The sequence below is a fragment of the Maylandia zebra genome, linkage group LG15 (genome assembly GCF_041146795.1).
Source record: "Maylandia zebra isolate NMK-2024a linkage group LG15, Mzebra_GT3a, whole genome shotgun sequence".
NCBI classification, from domain to species: Eukaryota; Metazoa; Chordata; class Actinopteri; order Cichliformes; family Cichlidae; genus Maylandia; species Maylandia zebra.
Window position 1 is genome coordinate 40,559,583 of NC_135181.1, and position 15,623 is coordinate 40,575,205.

The 15,623-nt window shown below is 40.3% G+C and overlaps 1 protein-coding gene and 1 long non-coding RNA gene across 2 annotated transcripts; one reads left to right on the forward strand and one right to left on the reverse strand.

The window, feature by feature from the left end:
* Positions 1–2,530: 2,530 nt before the first annotated feature.
* Positions 2,531–15,175, forward strand: tomm70a (translocase of outer mitochondrial membrane 70 homolog A (S. cerevisiae)). The gene is made up of 12 exons (XM_076874455.1): positions 2,531–2,884; positions 4,360–4,533; positions 4,988–5,114; positions 5,210–5,319; positions 5,412–5,560; positions 5,836–6,043; positions 6,306–6,440; positions 6,525–6,632; positions 7,684–7,800; positions 8,163–8,260; positions 8,356–8,478; positions 13,508–15,175. The coding sequence occupies exons 1-12, from the start codon at positions 2,651–2,653 to the stop codon at positions 13,659–13,661; spliced, it is 1,737 nt and encodes a 578-aa protein (XP_076730570.1). The 5' UTR covers positions 2,531–2,650; the 3' UTR covers positions 13,662–15,175.
* Positions 9,308–13,190, reverse strand: LOC106674580 (uncharacterized). The gene is made up of 4 exons (XR_013093276.1): positions 12,392–13,190; positions 11,871–12,023; positions 11,422–11,509; positions 9,308–10,840 (listed from the first exon to the last, which is right to left on the reverse strand). It is a non-coding gene; the product is annotated as an uncharacterized LOC106674580 (long non-coding RNA).
* Positions 15,176–15,623: the final 448 nt, after the last annotated feature.

Here is a 15,623-nt window from a genome sequence, read left to right on the forward strand (position 1 = left end):
CAACTTGCTAAAAAGAACTATACATAGTATCTTTAGGCACTTTTCTTCTTAGCAGCCTGTCACAAAACAATAAAACAAAACATAATTTGACCCCATTTCTTTAGTTGAATCGATGAAAATTACCGATATGAGGGCAGATGTGAAGGAACTATCAAGAGAAGTGGCAGTATATAAAAATGCATTTATAGCAGATGAACAGTATCTGAAAGTCATGTCTTTAAGCAATAGAAAACAAGCCAGATCTGAGGTCCAGATCCAGACAGGACCTGAGAGATGCATCTTGCAGTTGAGCCACTGTTTGCTGTAGTCTCATCAGAAATGATCTGAGTGGAAGGGAAACGGAGAAAAGGCCCCGGTATGTCAAACTGCACATAAACTTGACTAAAAATCAACAAAAGATGTTAACTACTCGGTTTGAATGATCGTTAATATGTAAGGAAGAGATCAGGAGAGCGGTACAACAGTAACTGGAAAACACAGTGGCGTCTTCTTTTTTTAGCGTGACAATTATTTCAAACACACAAAGCAACACTATCAGTCATGGATTCATCTCTACAGAGTCTGGACCTCAACGTTACTGAAGCAGTGTGGGATCTTGGCAGAGAGCAGAATAAAAGGCAGCAACATCCAAAGAAGAGCTTTGGATGTCCTTCAAGAACTGTTCCTGAAGACTACTTGGAGATATAACACAGTCGTAGTTTAACAGCTGATTATCTTCCATCTGCCATTACCAAGCCCAAACACCGGCTCTACAGTGGTGCCCTCTAGAGCTCAAACGCTCTGCTTACAAATAGTGTTTCTTTCTGAGGAGGTCGGATTTGTTAGTTTGTACGTAAACAAGATTGTTTTGGACACAATTAGCTTTGCCTGCAGCTCAGAAAAGATAAAAACAAGAACTGAGGGCTTGATTTTAAAAACAAAATGAGACATTAAAACACTGATTACAAAAAATGCATCATGGCATTATATCACACTAGCCATTGAAGTGTACATGTAAACACACACACACACCACAGATGGCTGAGCAGTTACTTTCTGGCAGATTTACTTAAACAATGGAAGGGTGGCCGTGCTCATCCACACCGTACCACCTTATTTAAGCTTCCAAAAATATATTTTGCAAACTTACAGCAATATTATACCGGATTAGTCTCTGCCATTCATGGTAAAAGTTGTCTGATCCACTCGTCATGAGCTCCTTAATTCTGATCTCTGTGACCTGTGAGCGGGATTAAAGAGACTGTCGACAAATACACGGTAAAGCTTAAAAGAGCTCAGCCATTTACACTGACGTGGCAAAAAACAGAGTCTCAAGTATCATAAAAGGGCTTAAAGAAGGCTTCTCTACAAAACTCAAGAAACTCTTGATAATAGAGGACCAAAAAGTTTTAAATGATACTCTCACATAGATAATGACTTTGTTTGAATAGTCCATGTTCTTTACAACTAAATGCACAGAAACAAATGCTAATTCAAATTTTAAATAATAAAGTTTCTCTCAAAATGAATCTTTGATGATGCTAAAAGGTAATAAATGCAGGTTTTTTGCTCCACTACAGTGGTGCTGATGTATAAATCAGTCATGCTGCAAAGGCAATTGAAAGCCCCAGTGGGGCAGTGCATTATAATGCACCTCCATATATTCAACAGCAAGTACAACAAAATTAAAATCTTAAAAAAAAGTTTTCAGATTTAAACAATAACAGAATGACTTCCTTGAAAAAGCTTTGAATCTGTAATAACAATCCCTATCAGTACAAATGCGTGTACTGATGTGCTTATTTAAAAAAGAAATCAAACTAGACTGGTGCAGGGGAAACATGTTTAAAGGGATTGAAGGAACTTCAGAGATGCACAGTACTCTGACACACATGTCAAACTCTGTGTGTGTGTGTGTGTGTGTGTGTGTGTGTGTGTGTGTGTGTGTGTGTGTGTGTGTTACTTGTAGCGTAAGTCCATACACAGAACAATAAGAGTTAACTGGGTCGCTCCTACTGCTGTTGTTGAACTGCTGATCTGCTGTGCACACTTCACCCACAGTACACAACAGAAGGGCACAAAACCCCTATTAAATATCAATCAGATTTCAAAACATTTAAAACAGTCAGCAGGGTACTGCTGCCTGCTGTGATACATCCTCTAACACTGGCTTCCTCTCACAAAACATCCAAGCTGACTGCTTGGATGCTCCAGACGTGACACGCTTTTTTTTAAAAAATGCTCCCAGACTGTAATCACTGGCAAGTAACACTGCTGCTATTTACATTAGCTCCCTCGCTGATAGCTAAAGTGTAGCGTAGCCATCACTGTTGATTGTTTATGAAGTCTTAATAATATAGCAGGCGTCGCTGTAATATCAGTCAACAAAGTGCTTGGTCCACGTGGTCAGTGGTTCATAACAAACCTCTCTGTTCTAGCCTACAAACTGCACTGGAAAGGCGGTAGCTGGTGGTCTGGAGATGTTTGGACTACAAATCGTCGATATAAGACTGCAACTACACTCAGCCCCGTGGGTTCCCCTTCTCTTAGTATCCCATGATTCCTTGGTGTCTGTGACCTCGCGGAGCACGGGAAGAAGAAGCCGAGCTCGGTCACGCTGTATGCAGGAGGTGGTGCTGCTGGCTGGTTAACTATTGCTCACTTGTACATCATGGCTGCTTCGAAGCCAGTCGAGCCGCAGTCTGGGACTGGACTACCCCGGTGGCAGCTGGCCCTGTTAGTGGGGGCTCCCATAGTACTCGGAGTCGGGGCGGTCTACCTATGGAACCGCAGCAGGACGAAGGAAAAGAAGGGGACCGGGGAGCGGAAAACACCTGAAGGCAGCGCCAGCCCCGTGCAGGGCCAGGACGGCGAATCTCGATCCGGCCGAGAGCAGGAGAGCATGGTGACGCTTCTGCCGCCCTCATTTCACTCTTACCACATTAGCATGATGGGTGTCCGTGCAGTGGGTACACTCTTCTGACTAACCGTGTCATTGCCATAAAAATACAGTCAAGGACATCGGACGTTACCGCCTCCAAGCAGCTGCTCTACCTCCGCAGTGCAAGGCCGGCAGCAGCCGGTCCACTGGAGCCAGATTAGCTTATGCTAATCGCTAGAGAGCTAGCACTCAAGCTAACAGTAGCTAGGTCAGCATGCCTGGCTGCAAATGTTTGCGTCAAAAGACTTGAAAAACGTCCGTATCTGACGCCAAAATTCCCGATGCTGAGCGGTAAAATAGATATCAACCACATGATAATAATAATTACCCGAAATGAGGTTTGAGTTTTGTAACTAATGTTTAGCTGGCTAAGGCTGCTTTCCCAGAAAGTGACGTTGGGCGGGGATGGTTCGAGTCTGTTTTAGGTAGAGACAGTGTAGCAGCCAAAGGTGACTGTCACCTCATTTACTCTCCACTGTCATGCATAATGTCCTCAGTGATGGGCTGTATTTGCTAAACAGTGTAATGAAGCCAGTGCGTTTTAAATAGATGTTAAACATTTTCGGTTTACTTTCTGTTACATGTACATCTTACTAAAGTTTTTACATGATCTTAAAACGGTGTGACACACATGGGTAGGACAATTCTAACTGAACTGGATGAAAGACCAACGTTTTATTAGGTAGATACAGAAGTTTCTGTTCTTAGTTCAGGAAAATCATCAGGACCTTAATAAAACACATGTTAAACTCTTTTGTTTTTGTAAAGTAGGATTTATTTACTTGAGCGAGAAATTCATTTTTGTTTATGAAATAGACGTAAATAACCAAAAAATGCACATATTTCTGTTAAGTATGCCTGTAAGCCATTCCTGGTTATGTGTATAATCAACCCTGATGTCTTTTTTGTGGTCATACTAAATATTTCGTACAAACTCTGTTTTTGCCTTACATACTTTGCTGCCACATATTTCCCAGTATAATATTAAGAAATTATGAGTGGCTCAAGACATGGCACAGGACCTACTGTGCCTTTCCAAAGGCCTCTAAAATGATCACACTAATTGCTCTCGACACAGTGTAAAAGTGTAGATAAGAGTTCTGTATTTATTCTAGCGAAAGGAAGCATCCAGGGTGAAATTACCAAGACTGCATGCTACTGAGGTTTTGGGTGAAATTAATTGCGTGTACTTAAAGTTTTTGGTTGTATGCTGGTGTATGGTGGGGAAAAGCATTTGTGCATGCAGTGCATAATCAGGCATTCAGTGTGCCCTTGGTGTCAATAATTACTGCAGCAGCTCACCAATTTGTTCGGCAAACCTCAGACTGTCGGTCAGTTGTTGCGTAGTTGTCATAAATTTTTTTTGTTTCCTTGGTCACGTTTCCAGTTTATTGGACAAATCAATAATTGTCCTTCTCTCTCTTTGTTTTTTCATTTAGAGTCCTTTGGATCGGGCCCAAGCATCTAAGAACAAAGGCAACAAGTACTTCAAAGCTGGAAAGTATGAAAACGCCATACAGTGCTACACAGAGGCCATTGCTCTGTGCCCCACAGAGCAGAAGTCGGATTTGTCAACGTTTTACCAGAACAGAGCTGCAGCCTACGAACAGCAGGTTGGCACAACATCCTGTAAACTATGCAGAAGTTGTTGTAGAGTTTAAAAATAATTAAAGGCACATTTTCAGAAGCATAATGTGTACACTGAGCTCCAGCTACCCCAGTTTAAGTGTTATTACTGTTCTCAGTTAGATATTGTCCCCAGAGATGTTCACTAGGTTAAGCTGGTTGGGTTGGACCTAAAATGGCTTTAGTTAAAAAGTCCTGCTGTTCTCACACCCTGATGACATGCTAAATGAAACAAACTGTGGTTTCTGTCGGCTCCTGCAGAAGCAAACGGTTCGTGTTCTTTGGACAAGATTGTGTTTGAGTCTTAACTTTCCTCTTTTATATTTGAGGATTTACCGCACAAAGTATCTCATTTTGTCTCAGCGAGAGGTTAAAGTGATCTCTCATTGAGACACAGCAGGGATGTTTCAAATTAAAACTTAACTGAACCTTTGATTTCAGATGAAGTGGACAGAGGTGGTACAGGATTGCAGTAAGGCTGTTGAGCTGAATCCACGCTATGTGAAGGCTCTGTTCAGGAGGGCTAAAGCTCTGGAGAGACTAGAAAACAGGAAGGAGTGTCTAGAGGGTGAGATGTTTTTATAAAAATGTTTGTTCCAAGTTTAACTTTTGAGGTGCAACTCTCATTGACAGTCTGCTGCGTTTTTCTCCTGTGATCTCCAGATGTCACAGCGGTGTGTATTCTCGAGGCCTTCCAGAACCAACAGAGCATGCTGCTAGCAGACAAGGTGCTAAAGCAGCTTGGGAAAGAGAAGGCCAAAGAGAAGTACAAGGTGTTTGTTCACTTTCAGACACTTTCAGTTTTCTTTGCCTTTATCTTCACATTGAACTTTTTTTTCTTTTTCCCAAAAACATTTTGTTGCAGAACCGTGAGCCAATGATGCCTTCGCCTCAGTTCATCAAGTCGTACTTTAGCTCCTTCACTGATGACATAATCTCCCAGCCTCTGCAGAAGGGGGAGAAGAAAGACGAAGACAAGGATAAGGAGGGCGAGGCAGCAGAGGTCTCAGAGAGGTTGGCATATCTTCTTAATCCAAACTTTTTTCATAACCTACGGTTTCTGTTGTTACAGAACAATGTAAAGAATCTGTAGCACTGTGTTTATTTATGGCACCATTCTTGAGAAGAATAATTCAAATCTAACCTGCATGTTGTCGCACGTATTTAGACTAACGAAAGCAGGCAGGCTTAATTAGACTAAAGTTGTCATGGTATGCTAATTTAAAAACTGGTGGTGTGTGCTCATTAGGAGACATTTCTGTAGGTAATAGTTTTCCCTATATGCTTAGCTCTGGGTACCTGAAGGCAAAACAGTACATGGAGGAGGAAAATTATGACAAAATCATCAGCGAATGCACCAAGGAGATCGAGTCAGGAGGAAGATACACCGCTGAGGCGCTGCTGCTGCGCGCCACCTTCTACCTTCTGATTGGAAACTCTACTGCTGCTCAGCCCGACTTGGATCGGGTCATCAACATGCAGGACGCCAACGTGAAGGTACAGACGATTTATTATTGGGGTATTTTGGTTGTTTGTGTGGAAAGACTAAAAAGTCAAATAACGGTCTCGGGTAATTTTATTGTACTTCTTGCAGAATTTTGCCTGACAAGCTAGGTTTTAACCAGAAGATGAATAGGCTTACCAAGTTGTGACTTTGGGAGCATGCCTGTTTTTTAGATCACATAATTTGTAAGCTCCAAAAACCATTTCTTTACAGGAGTCTTAAAAAGCCTTCTGTACTCTTATCTGAACTTTACAGCTGAGGGCCAATGCGCTGATCAAGCGTGGAAGCATGTACATGCAGCAGCAGCAGCCAATGCTCTCTACACAGGATTTCAACATGGCCGCAGAGATCGACACGCGGAACCCTGATGTGTATCATCACAGGGGGCAGGTACGAGTGAGGGTAAACTAGTAACCTGCTGTTGATTTGGTGTAATAACTGTTAACATCCAGTTATGCATGTATTCTCTCTCAGCTGAAGATCCTGCTCGACCAGGTGGATGAGGCAGTGGTAGACTTTGATCAGTGCATCCTGCTCAGGCCTGACTCTGCTCTGGCGCAGGCACAGAAGTGCTTTGCCCTTGTAAGTAACCAGATAAAGGCAAAGTTAAAAGCAGTGCGGCTCTTCATATGTAACAATGCACAGGTTCAACCACTATCTGAAACTATTCAAAAATCACAGAAGGTAAGATTGTTGGAGAGATCAGTCCACATCAGCACTGATTCAGAACTGGCACACACCAGCAGGGTGTAGGCAGAACTCCACAGGTCACCCTGCAGTCCCAAAGTGATGGTGACAAAATAAAAGGGACAACAAGACAGTGCAGGGTTCCTTAAGCCTTTAGACGGTGTGTCTGAGTAATCTACATATATAATATTATAAAGCAGCGGCCCCCAACCACCGGTCCGTGGCCTGGTCGTTTGGTACCGGACCGTGAGAGTTGAGGCTCGGGTGTGAAAGTTATGGTTTTCAGGGCTTTTATCGTTAACCCGGTTTCCCTGGGTCTAATCTCGTGTTGTAGTTGTGCGTCTTATTTTGAAAGAAATATTTACATATTACCATAGCGACCAGAGTACATTAAGGGGCAGAGAGGAGGATGTTACTCTCTGTGTTGTTGGTGCGTTTTAGGAGGACGCTGCTAATAAAGTTACACAATTACACAGTGAAGTCACGTTTATTATTATTGTAGTATTATTATCGTATCGTCTTATTTTGTTGTATTTATCCGCAACAGCTTAAAGGTCTGGCATTAAACCGTCCATGGCACAAAAGGTTGGGGAGCGCTGATATAAAGTCACAATAGAAGAGAGAATTTTAGGGTAACTTTTCCAAAATAGCAGGAATGGCTAACGGTATGAGGAGACCTGGAAGATATGCCAGAAGTCTTTGAAAGTTTGGATGCAAGTCATGTTTGAGATAAAGCCTGAAAAACCTGCTCTCTGGTCCTCAAGCATATCCCACTTTTCACTGATCACTTTCAGTTTCCTCTTAATGGTCTGAGCGTCCCAGTTCCTGCTGTCTGTAACTGCCTGATTTTGCCTTAAATGTTTAATTATTTCTATTCATTATATGATCATATGGTGATTTTTGTCTGTGCCATTTATCATTTTCATTTGACTCTTCTGTCCTTCAGTACAGACAAGCATATACTGGAAGTAATATTTCACAAATACAGACAGCCATGGATGGCTTTGAAGATGTTATCCGGAGGTTTCCAAAATGTGCAGAGGGCTACGCTCTCTACGCTCAGGTATGCTCGGCTGGAGATGGATATAAACAAAATGTGACAGGCTGTAGTGTTACATTAACACATGAAATAGAAATACCGTGTGTTTCTGTTCTGTTTTAATACTTGTTTGCAGTCTTCTATTTCTCTGTGATAGCTTATTGTAACAAAACTGCTTATCTTGATTTGGCCAACTCCTCATGATATGTATTCAAAATAGCCATAAATCCTTAACATTTCCCACATTTGCTTGGAAATGTGGTTAATATGTGCACTGATTTATTTTTAGTAATTTTGTGAAAGCATTATAATCCTGTTGGGATGGGAAAGTGTCGCTTTCATGCCTGGTGGGCACGTTTTTACCAGTCCTCCTGTGTACTTCTCAGGCTTTGACTGATCAGCAGCAATTTGGAAAAGCCGATGAAATGTACGACAAGTGTATTGAACTGGAACCAGACAATGCTACAACATATGTCCACAAGGGGTAAGGGTTTCTCCCCTGTTATGTGGCTATATTGATCCATATAATGTCTCTGATTTGTTTGTGTAAATGTGACATGTTGTTTGCTCTGTCTGCAGTTTGTTGCAGCTTCAGTGGAAACAGGATCTCGACTTGGGTCTCGACCTCATCAGTAAGGCAATTGAGATCGACAACAAATGTGATTTTGCCTATGAAACCATGGGAACCATTGAAGTTCAAAGGTGAGTCACACAGTATGTGAGTGTTTGTTCCCAGGGATGATTTCTCTGCTGCTTTGTAATGTTTTCACTTGTACAAAGATAAAAATGGTAGCATGCTGGTATTTCTGTCAGGATGTTTTTAGGAGTCCCATAGTGTGCATTTTTCTTCTTTATAAAACACTAAATGAGAGAAAGCAGTCAGCTGCTGCGCTTTGTGCTTTTGTGTTGCCCCTAAAGGAATATATTTGTACCATTTTGAACAGACTGGTTGAAGTGTTACAAACATCATGTTTGCGGTTTAAGGATCTGATTCTTACTTCAGGTGTGACAGGTTCCTGGGTCTGGATGAGCCCTTGTTAATGTTAGGAAAAGGAGGAATAGGAAATATTGTAATCGTGTAACCAGTCTGTCTCAATCTAGACTTGCCCGTGGTGGGAGGCTGTGGGCTGGGGTGGGCATCTTAGTATTCCCTCAACTTGCTCCCTGTAAATTGGGGCTTTTCACGATTGACAAGAGGTTTTTTTTGTTTTTTTTTCCCCCTGCACCTTTGGGTCAGGGAACGGGTGCTGACTGTCCTCTGCACTCGCCTAAACAACAGTTCAGCGTATCGGGAGCGCCTCAATGCTGAAGCTGCTGTACTGAGCTGTGGTCACAAGGTGTTTGGCGCCTGTCGTGGGCTGTCTGGCCCGTTGCTAGGAGCCATTCGATCTGTATACAGCCGTTGCAAGAGCTTGGTATGCTTAGCCGACAATAAGTCGAACTCATTCTTGGTGGGTGTTACTCTACCACGACTGCACTTTGTCACTGATTCTGTTCATGATCTTATGGACAGAATTTCTACACTGAAAAAAATATGTTGTTGGATTTACTTAATTCAATGGTGGACATTTGTTGCACACAGATGTTTTGCTTTGGCAGCAACTTAAACAATTGAGTTAAATTAACACAATTTATTCATGTTCAATAAACCTGTGCAATTTGTGTTGATAAAATGTGACTTAAACATGTTTTGATGAAGTAATTTGAGCTCTTGAAATATTTTAATCCTTCACAATTTTCTCACTTTATCCCAACACCATTCAATAACTTTTACCCAATACTACTTGGTCACTTAAATACTACATGTTATCTTCAAATTACATTTTGCTATTATATTCTAGTATCAAATACACAATTTTCAAATGGAGGCCTTATAACAGATTATATTGTTCTCTTCCAAGATGGTTGCTGGCATCCACCAGTAACCTTTCAAAACAAAATGTCTAATTTCACTGCATTGACAGTAGGTAAAGAATTAAACTGACATTACTCCACTACTGAATCTATATAAACCAACAGTTAAATAATGTCAGTTCTTCCGTGTTCTCTGGAATCAATCACAGCAAAGAAATTAGACTGTTTCTTTTGAAAAATGTTGGGAAAGAACAATACAAAACATTCTATTTAAGGCCTCTGACGTCAAGATTCAGTTAAACAACAATTATAACTAAACAATTTGAGGTAATGTTAGTTTCCATTAACATTAAATTAGGTTACTGAATTGGCAAACACCTTCCTATTAACATTACCCATTTTACCCCAATAACTAAAGAAATTAGCACTTGCAGGTCAAAACCTTTATTCAAGAGATGCAAAAATAACATTGATACAGTGACTGTCAAAAATTACGGCACTGATCATACTGTGACATCTTGGTTCAAAACAGCAAGCTTAGAAATATTCAACGTTCCTTACTTCAACTGAATGAAACTGAAAATACCATTTCACACGGCCCATATGGGATATTTAGACTGCATAACTGTTCATGCTACATCTCTTCACTAGTAAAAGAAAGAAAAAAATACAAAGAGAAATTTAAAAATGCTGCCAAACAGACAGAGAACTTGTACAGAGCAAAAGGAAAAACAAACAACAACAACAACAAAAAAACGGCTCGTCCTCATGGCAGTTGCAGTGTATATAAAAATGAACCCTGCGATCTGTTCCTGGAATTGAGCTTCAAAAATGCAGCAGAACAAGTGTGAGATTTAAATGTCTTCTCACCTAGAGCTGGTCACCTCACATGCATAACAGTGAGCTTCGTTGCAGGAGCAGTTTTGTCTTAGTTGTGAGCTTTTCTTGAGAGCTGAGTTGCTTCCAACTCCATTACCACCCTTTGAATCACCTCAAAAGTGTAGCAGAGTTGTGATGGGTAACTCATATTGAAGGAATAAAAAAGGTCCAAACAGCATGGCTACTGCAAAGGTCACGTTATCCGGATCTTGAAGAACTACTATACCCTCGATGATGATGCCAACGTCAGAAAAGTCATTGCCTGGTGCATCCTCTGGAGACAGATGTTCATTGTGGTTTTCTCAATCTGTGCAGTGGCCTCAGTCAAGTCCTGGTTAAAAACAAAACATTTCTTTAAGATTCCTTTTTAAACTCATCTCTTTTGAATCTACCAGTTCTAATGTTAGAGTAATTTAAACCAATGCAAGCAACATAGTAAATAGCTATAGCCAAAGAGTGGCCTGCCATGCTGCCATTCATGGTCTAACAAAGTTTCTAAGAGAGGGTGAAAAACATAATTTCAAATGCTTTACATTAGTTTTTCTTAGAAAGACACCGGCCCATCAGAAATCCAGGTTTTGTCACTCAGAAGATGTTAGAATTTAGACTTTCAGCCCCACAATTTGGTTAGCTGTTGGTCTTTTTTTTTTTTAAACAAAAGCTAATGTAAATATTGGTGGGATTTTCCTTTGTTCACTAGAATGACAAATTTAAAGTTTTTTCACACTGATGTGACCCCTAATACAGGGGTGGGGCCTCAAGGGCCGGCGGCTGAGTTCACTACCAGGCCTCATGTGAACTTCAAATTATTAAAGAGGACTACTGGTCCTAACTGGTCCAATGAGGATCAAGTGGATAACTAAATGCATTTTTAAATGTTGCAAAGCCACAATCTACTCATAAAACACTCACCATGAACTCCTGCACCAAGATGTTGCAATTGTCTTTCACACAGATGCGGAGCACTTTGATGAGACTCCCTTTGAGCATTAATGTCATCCTAAAGTATTATAACAAAGAAAACAGAGATTTGTGAACTTTTCAGTAGCACAGAAGAAAATGATCCCAGACCAAAACTTAAACCAGTCAACATGCAACACCAGCATCTACAAAGCAATATCAAAAGTTCCTGTTTGACATCAACTTTATGGATATATAGTTTCCAGAACATTAATTTTTTTTAAAAGATCAATTTTTCTCAGTGGGCCAGTAAATGCATGACGAAAATTATGGCATCCTTTCGGTGGAATCAGTACTCACAGGTAATAGTTGACTGTTTCAATGGATGCAGCATAAAAATCTTTTACTGACCTAATGCAATACATATACACTTTGTAGTTAAAGAATTTTAAAGTTCTTACTGTCATCATGGCAGCTACATCCTTTAGCTTTGTGCCCTGTTCCCCCGATCACTTTGCAAACACTTTCAGCAGACTGTCAGAGAGAAACTCAGCTCCGTCAGAAACCTTGACTGTAAAGGCATGGTTGGGATGCACTGGAATGCTGCATTTCATCTGAAATGACATAAAATTATTTTGAAATAACAGCAGGCACTGTGCTTGGTTAATAATCAGTAATGTTTTGTTGAATAAAAACTGTGTTTCCAGATCTTATGGGATTAAAAAAATGTTTATTTCTGATTTGCAACCCAAGAACCCACAAGTTACAACCTCATTTTAGTTCAAGTGTGCATTAATGTGAGTCCAGTAATCACCTTTCTGACAATACATACAGGTATAAGTTAAACCTATGGCAGATTTTGGATTTCTCAGTTGTATTAATAGGGTGGTCTATTTGAGTATGCATGCACCTAATAATTATAAAAAACCTATTATAATTAAGTTACAGAAACCTTAAGCGAAAATAGAATATACTTTCTTACCATAACACCTTGAACCCACAATCCATCAGCTGACTCCTGGTGAAATGCAGAATAGATGTGGTCTCTCAATGTGCATCAACAAAAACAAAAACAAAAACAAAAGGACAGCAGGTGAGGGCAGGAGGGGTAGGGATGTAAGCTAGCATAATGCCGCTGATGATATTAGCTAAAGCTGTTCAATGTCCAAAATCTCACTAACACCACGGTGCAGTAAATACACAATGTAACTGAAGAGTCAGTTGACAAATCTATTCACACAGAAAACCAAATTATGTTATGAGTGCCTCGTAATTAGGTTTAATGTGATATTACGGCTCTTGTGCCAAAGACAAATTCAAATGAAAAAGCGCCAATTCTTTGATAACAGATAAAACAGCAAATAAGCTAACGGCTCTTTTTTTAGCATGTTACATGGCGGCACTTTAGACGTTTAACTACATTTGGCTGAAATATGGTAAATATTAATTCAAAAAATCAAGACATACCAAAAAACGTAGAGTTGGCTGCTCGACTTGACTGAGATGGATGCATTTTTTAAACCACGATCCAAAGCCCGCGAGATGAAATCACGCGTGGTTTCACGAGATTTAACGTTGCTATCTTATTGACTTACTTCACCTGAACATGATATGAACAATTTAATACACCCTTTCTGCATATCATGTAGTTTTTACACTATATAGTTACATTTATCTTTAAAACATGAGGCAATTGTGTTAAATACATGCAAGATGCTTACATAAATCCAAGAGATGGCCAGTCCCTTTTTTTCAGTGTAGGTGTAGCCAAGTGAAGGAAGGCTTCTGCTTGGGCGGTCTCAGAATCTCATCTCTGCTTTTCTTAGATGATGTGGTTCTGTTGGCTTTAGCAGGTGGTGGCCTCCACCTCGCACTGCAGCAGTTCACAGCCAAGTGTGAAGCTGCAGCTCCACACTCGGCTTAGTTATCTTACATTATGGGACTCTTTTGGGAGTAAGATGATGCCTCCAAGAACTTAAAACTCTGATGACTGCTATGGAAACACAGTCCCTGGGAAAAAATTCCTGTGGTGGTAAAAATGATCAAATCTACACATTTTTCAAGTGCTTGGTATAACTGGAGTGTTTTCTTTTTACAGGGGCAATCTTGACAAGGCGATCGAGATGTTCAACAAAGCAATTAACCTAGCGAAGTCAGAGATGGAGATGGCCCACTTGTACTCGTTATGTGACGCCGCCTACGCCCAGACAGAAGTGGCGAGGAAGTACGGGCTGAAACCTCCGACTCTGTAACCGTTTTGCCAATGGATCGCCAATCTCAGTCTTCATTGTTGAATCTAACTGTGTTAAAAGTGCAACTGTCTGACTTCACTTTGATTTGTTAAAAAATAAATACTGGATGATATGGGGGGGAATTTGAAAAAAAGGACGAACCCTGAATATATACTGTTTACGTCACACTGAAGGGGATTATTTTCATGGAAACCAGATTTGTACTCAAAGTCAAACCGAGGCTATGATCCTGGTCTCTGGTAGACTCAGTGGTTTATCAGGATGTGGGGTGGCTGGGGTGGGGGGTGGATTTTAACCAACACCGCCCTTTATGCTGACACTTAATTCCACAATGGCGTCATTGTCAAACCTTTGCTTTTTATGGCTCAGAATGAAAATAAAGGTTGTCATTTATGGAGGGAAAGTGTAGATGAGTGAGACGTATACGTGTCAGAAGATGTAGAGAGAATTGAAATGTTCAGTCTGTTGAACCCACAAGGGTTTGGAGACACTTTTAAATCGACAGACAATACTGTGAGAGCTTTATAGTTCCAATGGACTGTTCACTTGTTACTTGATGCTGATCTAAAGTGTTTGTGTCCACCTACTCCCATATTGTAACATACAGTATCAGTTCTGAATGCAAGATTAAAATTATAGTCAAATGTACAATGTCTGTATTGAAATGCTGGAGTTGATCCCAGGATACAAGCCTACAGAGTTTAGGCAAAGTTTTTTTTCTTTCGTTTTAAATGGTGGGATTGCCTGTTTGCTTTTTTTATATACTTCGTGCAGCATGTTCACTTTATAAATTAATGTAAATGCAATGCTCGTGCTGTCTTGAACACTAGGAAAACCCTTTTTGAGGCTTTTGTTTTTTTGCAGAACACTGATTAGACAAACTTAGCCAACTTTGTTTTTAGTTTTTTTTCTTCTTTTTTTAAAAGAAGTTGCCTCTTGTGTCAGAAGGGTATTTAGTGGTTTTTCCCCAGCTCATGTAAATTGGGAAACCTGATTGTTTTTATAGTTTCTGTGATTTTTTTTTTTCTTCTTCATGCTACATTTCCTTTTACTTTTGACTGAATACTTAACACGGTGGTTTAATTCTAATTTGCTTTTTTCATCTCTCCTTTTCAAACAACCCGAGCCTTATTGTCTCCAGCCTATGCAGCTCTGAGAATCTCTTGGTACGGTGTGTGGTTTGGTTCTCAAGTAGCATCTGTGCACCACTGATGATTGTACGTCTGGAGCATTTTTAAAAAAAATGCAACAAAAAGCTCCCGTTCTCTGTGACATTCATTAGTCTCACCCCCAGTACACTATCACTGCATGTGTGGTGATGCCAAGGAACCAAATCATGCATTTTGAGCTGCAGCTGGTGAGACGGACTCCAACTAAAACCATATTTACTTAACCTTCAGAACATGGATGTGAACTAGATTTTGGCTGTTTGATATCACTGACATTCTGCATCTACCATACGTGTGGTGACCAAAGTGAAAGAATGAGTCCTAATAAAGTTATAATTCTTGGAATGAGTTTTACATCTGATCATTTCTGTTCACCCGGATTGTGCAGCACATTGTTTTTAAACCCCTGTAGTTAGAAACGAAATTTCGTTCTGATTATCTGAAACTTTGATAGAATTTTACAGTTTTTCTGATTTTCTTGCTAAGTAGCACACGTAAGTATTAAAGATATGTCTATTGAACAGACTATAGAGTCATTTCATAGTATTTCCTAAAAGGCCTCACAGCTGACCTTCCCAGATCTGTTTAATAGGAATTGTGCAAACTTTCCTGTGAGGGATTTTATGAAGACAGAGCTGTTTTTAGATCTTTTTCTGAGGGGCCATTTTAAAATTGCTAATCTATTAAAACACTTAAGCGTGACCTTTCAGATGCTTTAGGGTAAAGCTCTGGCACCATAAATATGAATGTGGACTCTTGGGACTGCTGCTCCATGACGAAGTTGAAACCCCTA

Bases quoted from the DNA above. Each gene is read 5' to 3' on its own strand.
- tomm70a (XM_076874455.1), top strand. From the start codon at position 2,651: ATGGCTGCTTCGAAGCCAGTCGAGCCGCAGTCTGGGACTGGACTACCC. The intron at 4,534-4,987 runs GTTGGCACAACA...CTTTGATTTCAG, and splicing joins CTGCAGCCTACGAACAGCAG to ATGAAGTGGACAGAGGTGGT. The intron at 6,044-6,305 runs GTACAGACGATT...TGAACTTTACAG, and splicing joins TGCAGGACGCCAACGTGAAG to CTGAGGGCCAATGCGCTGAT.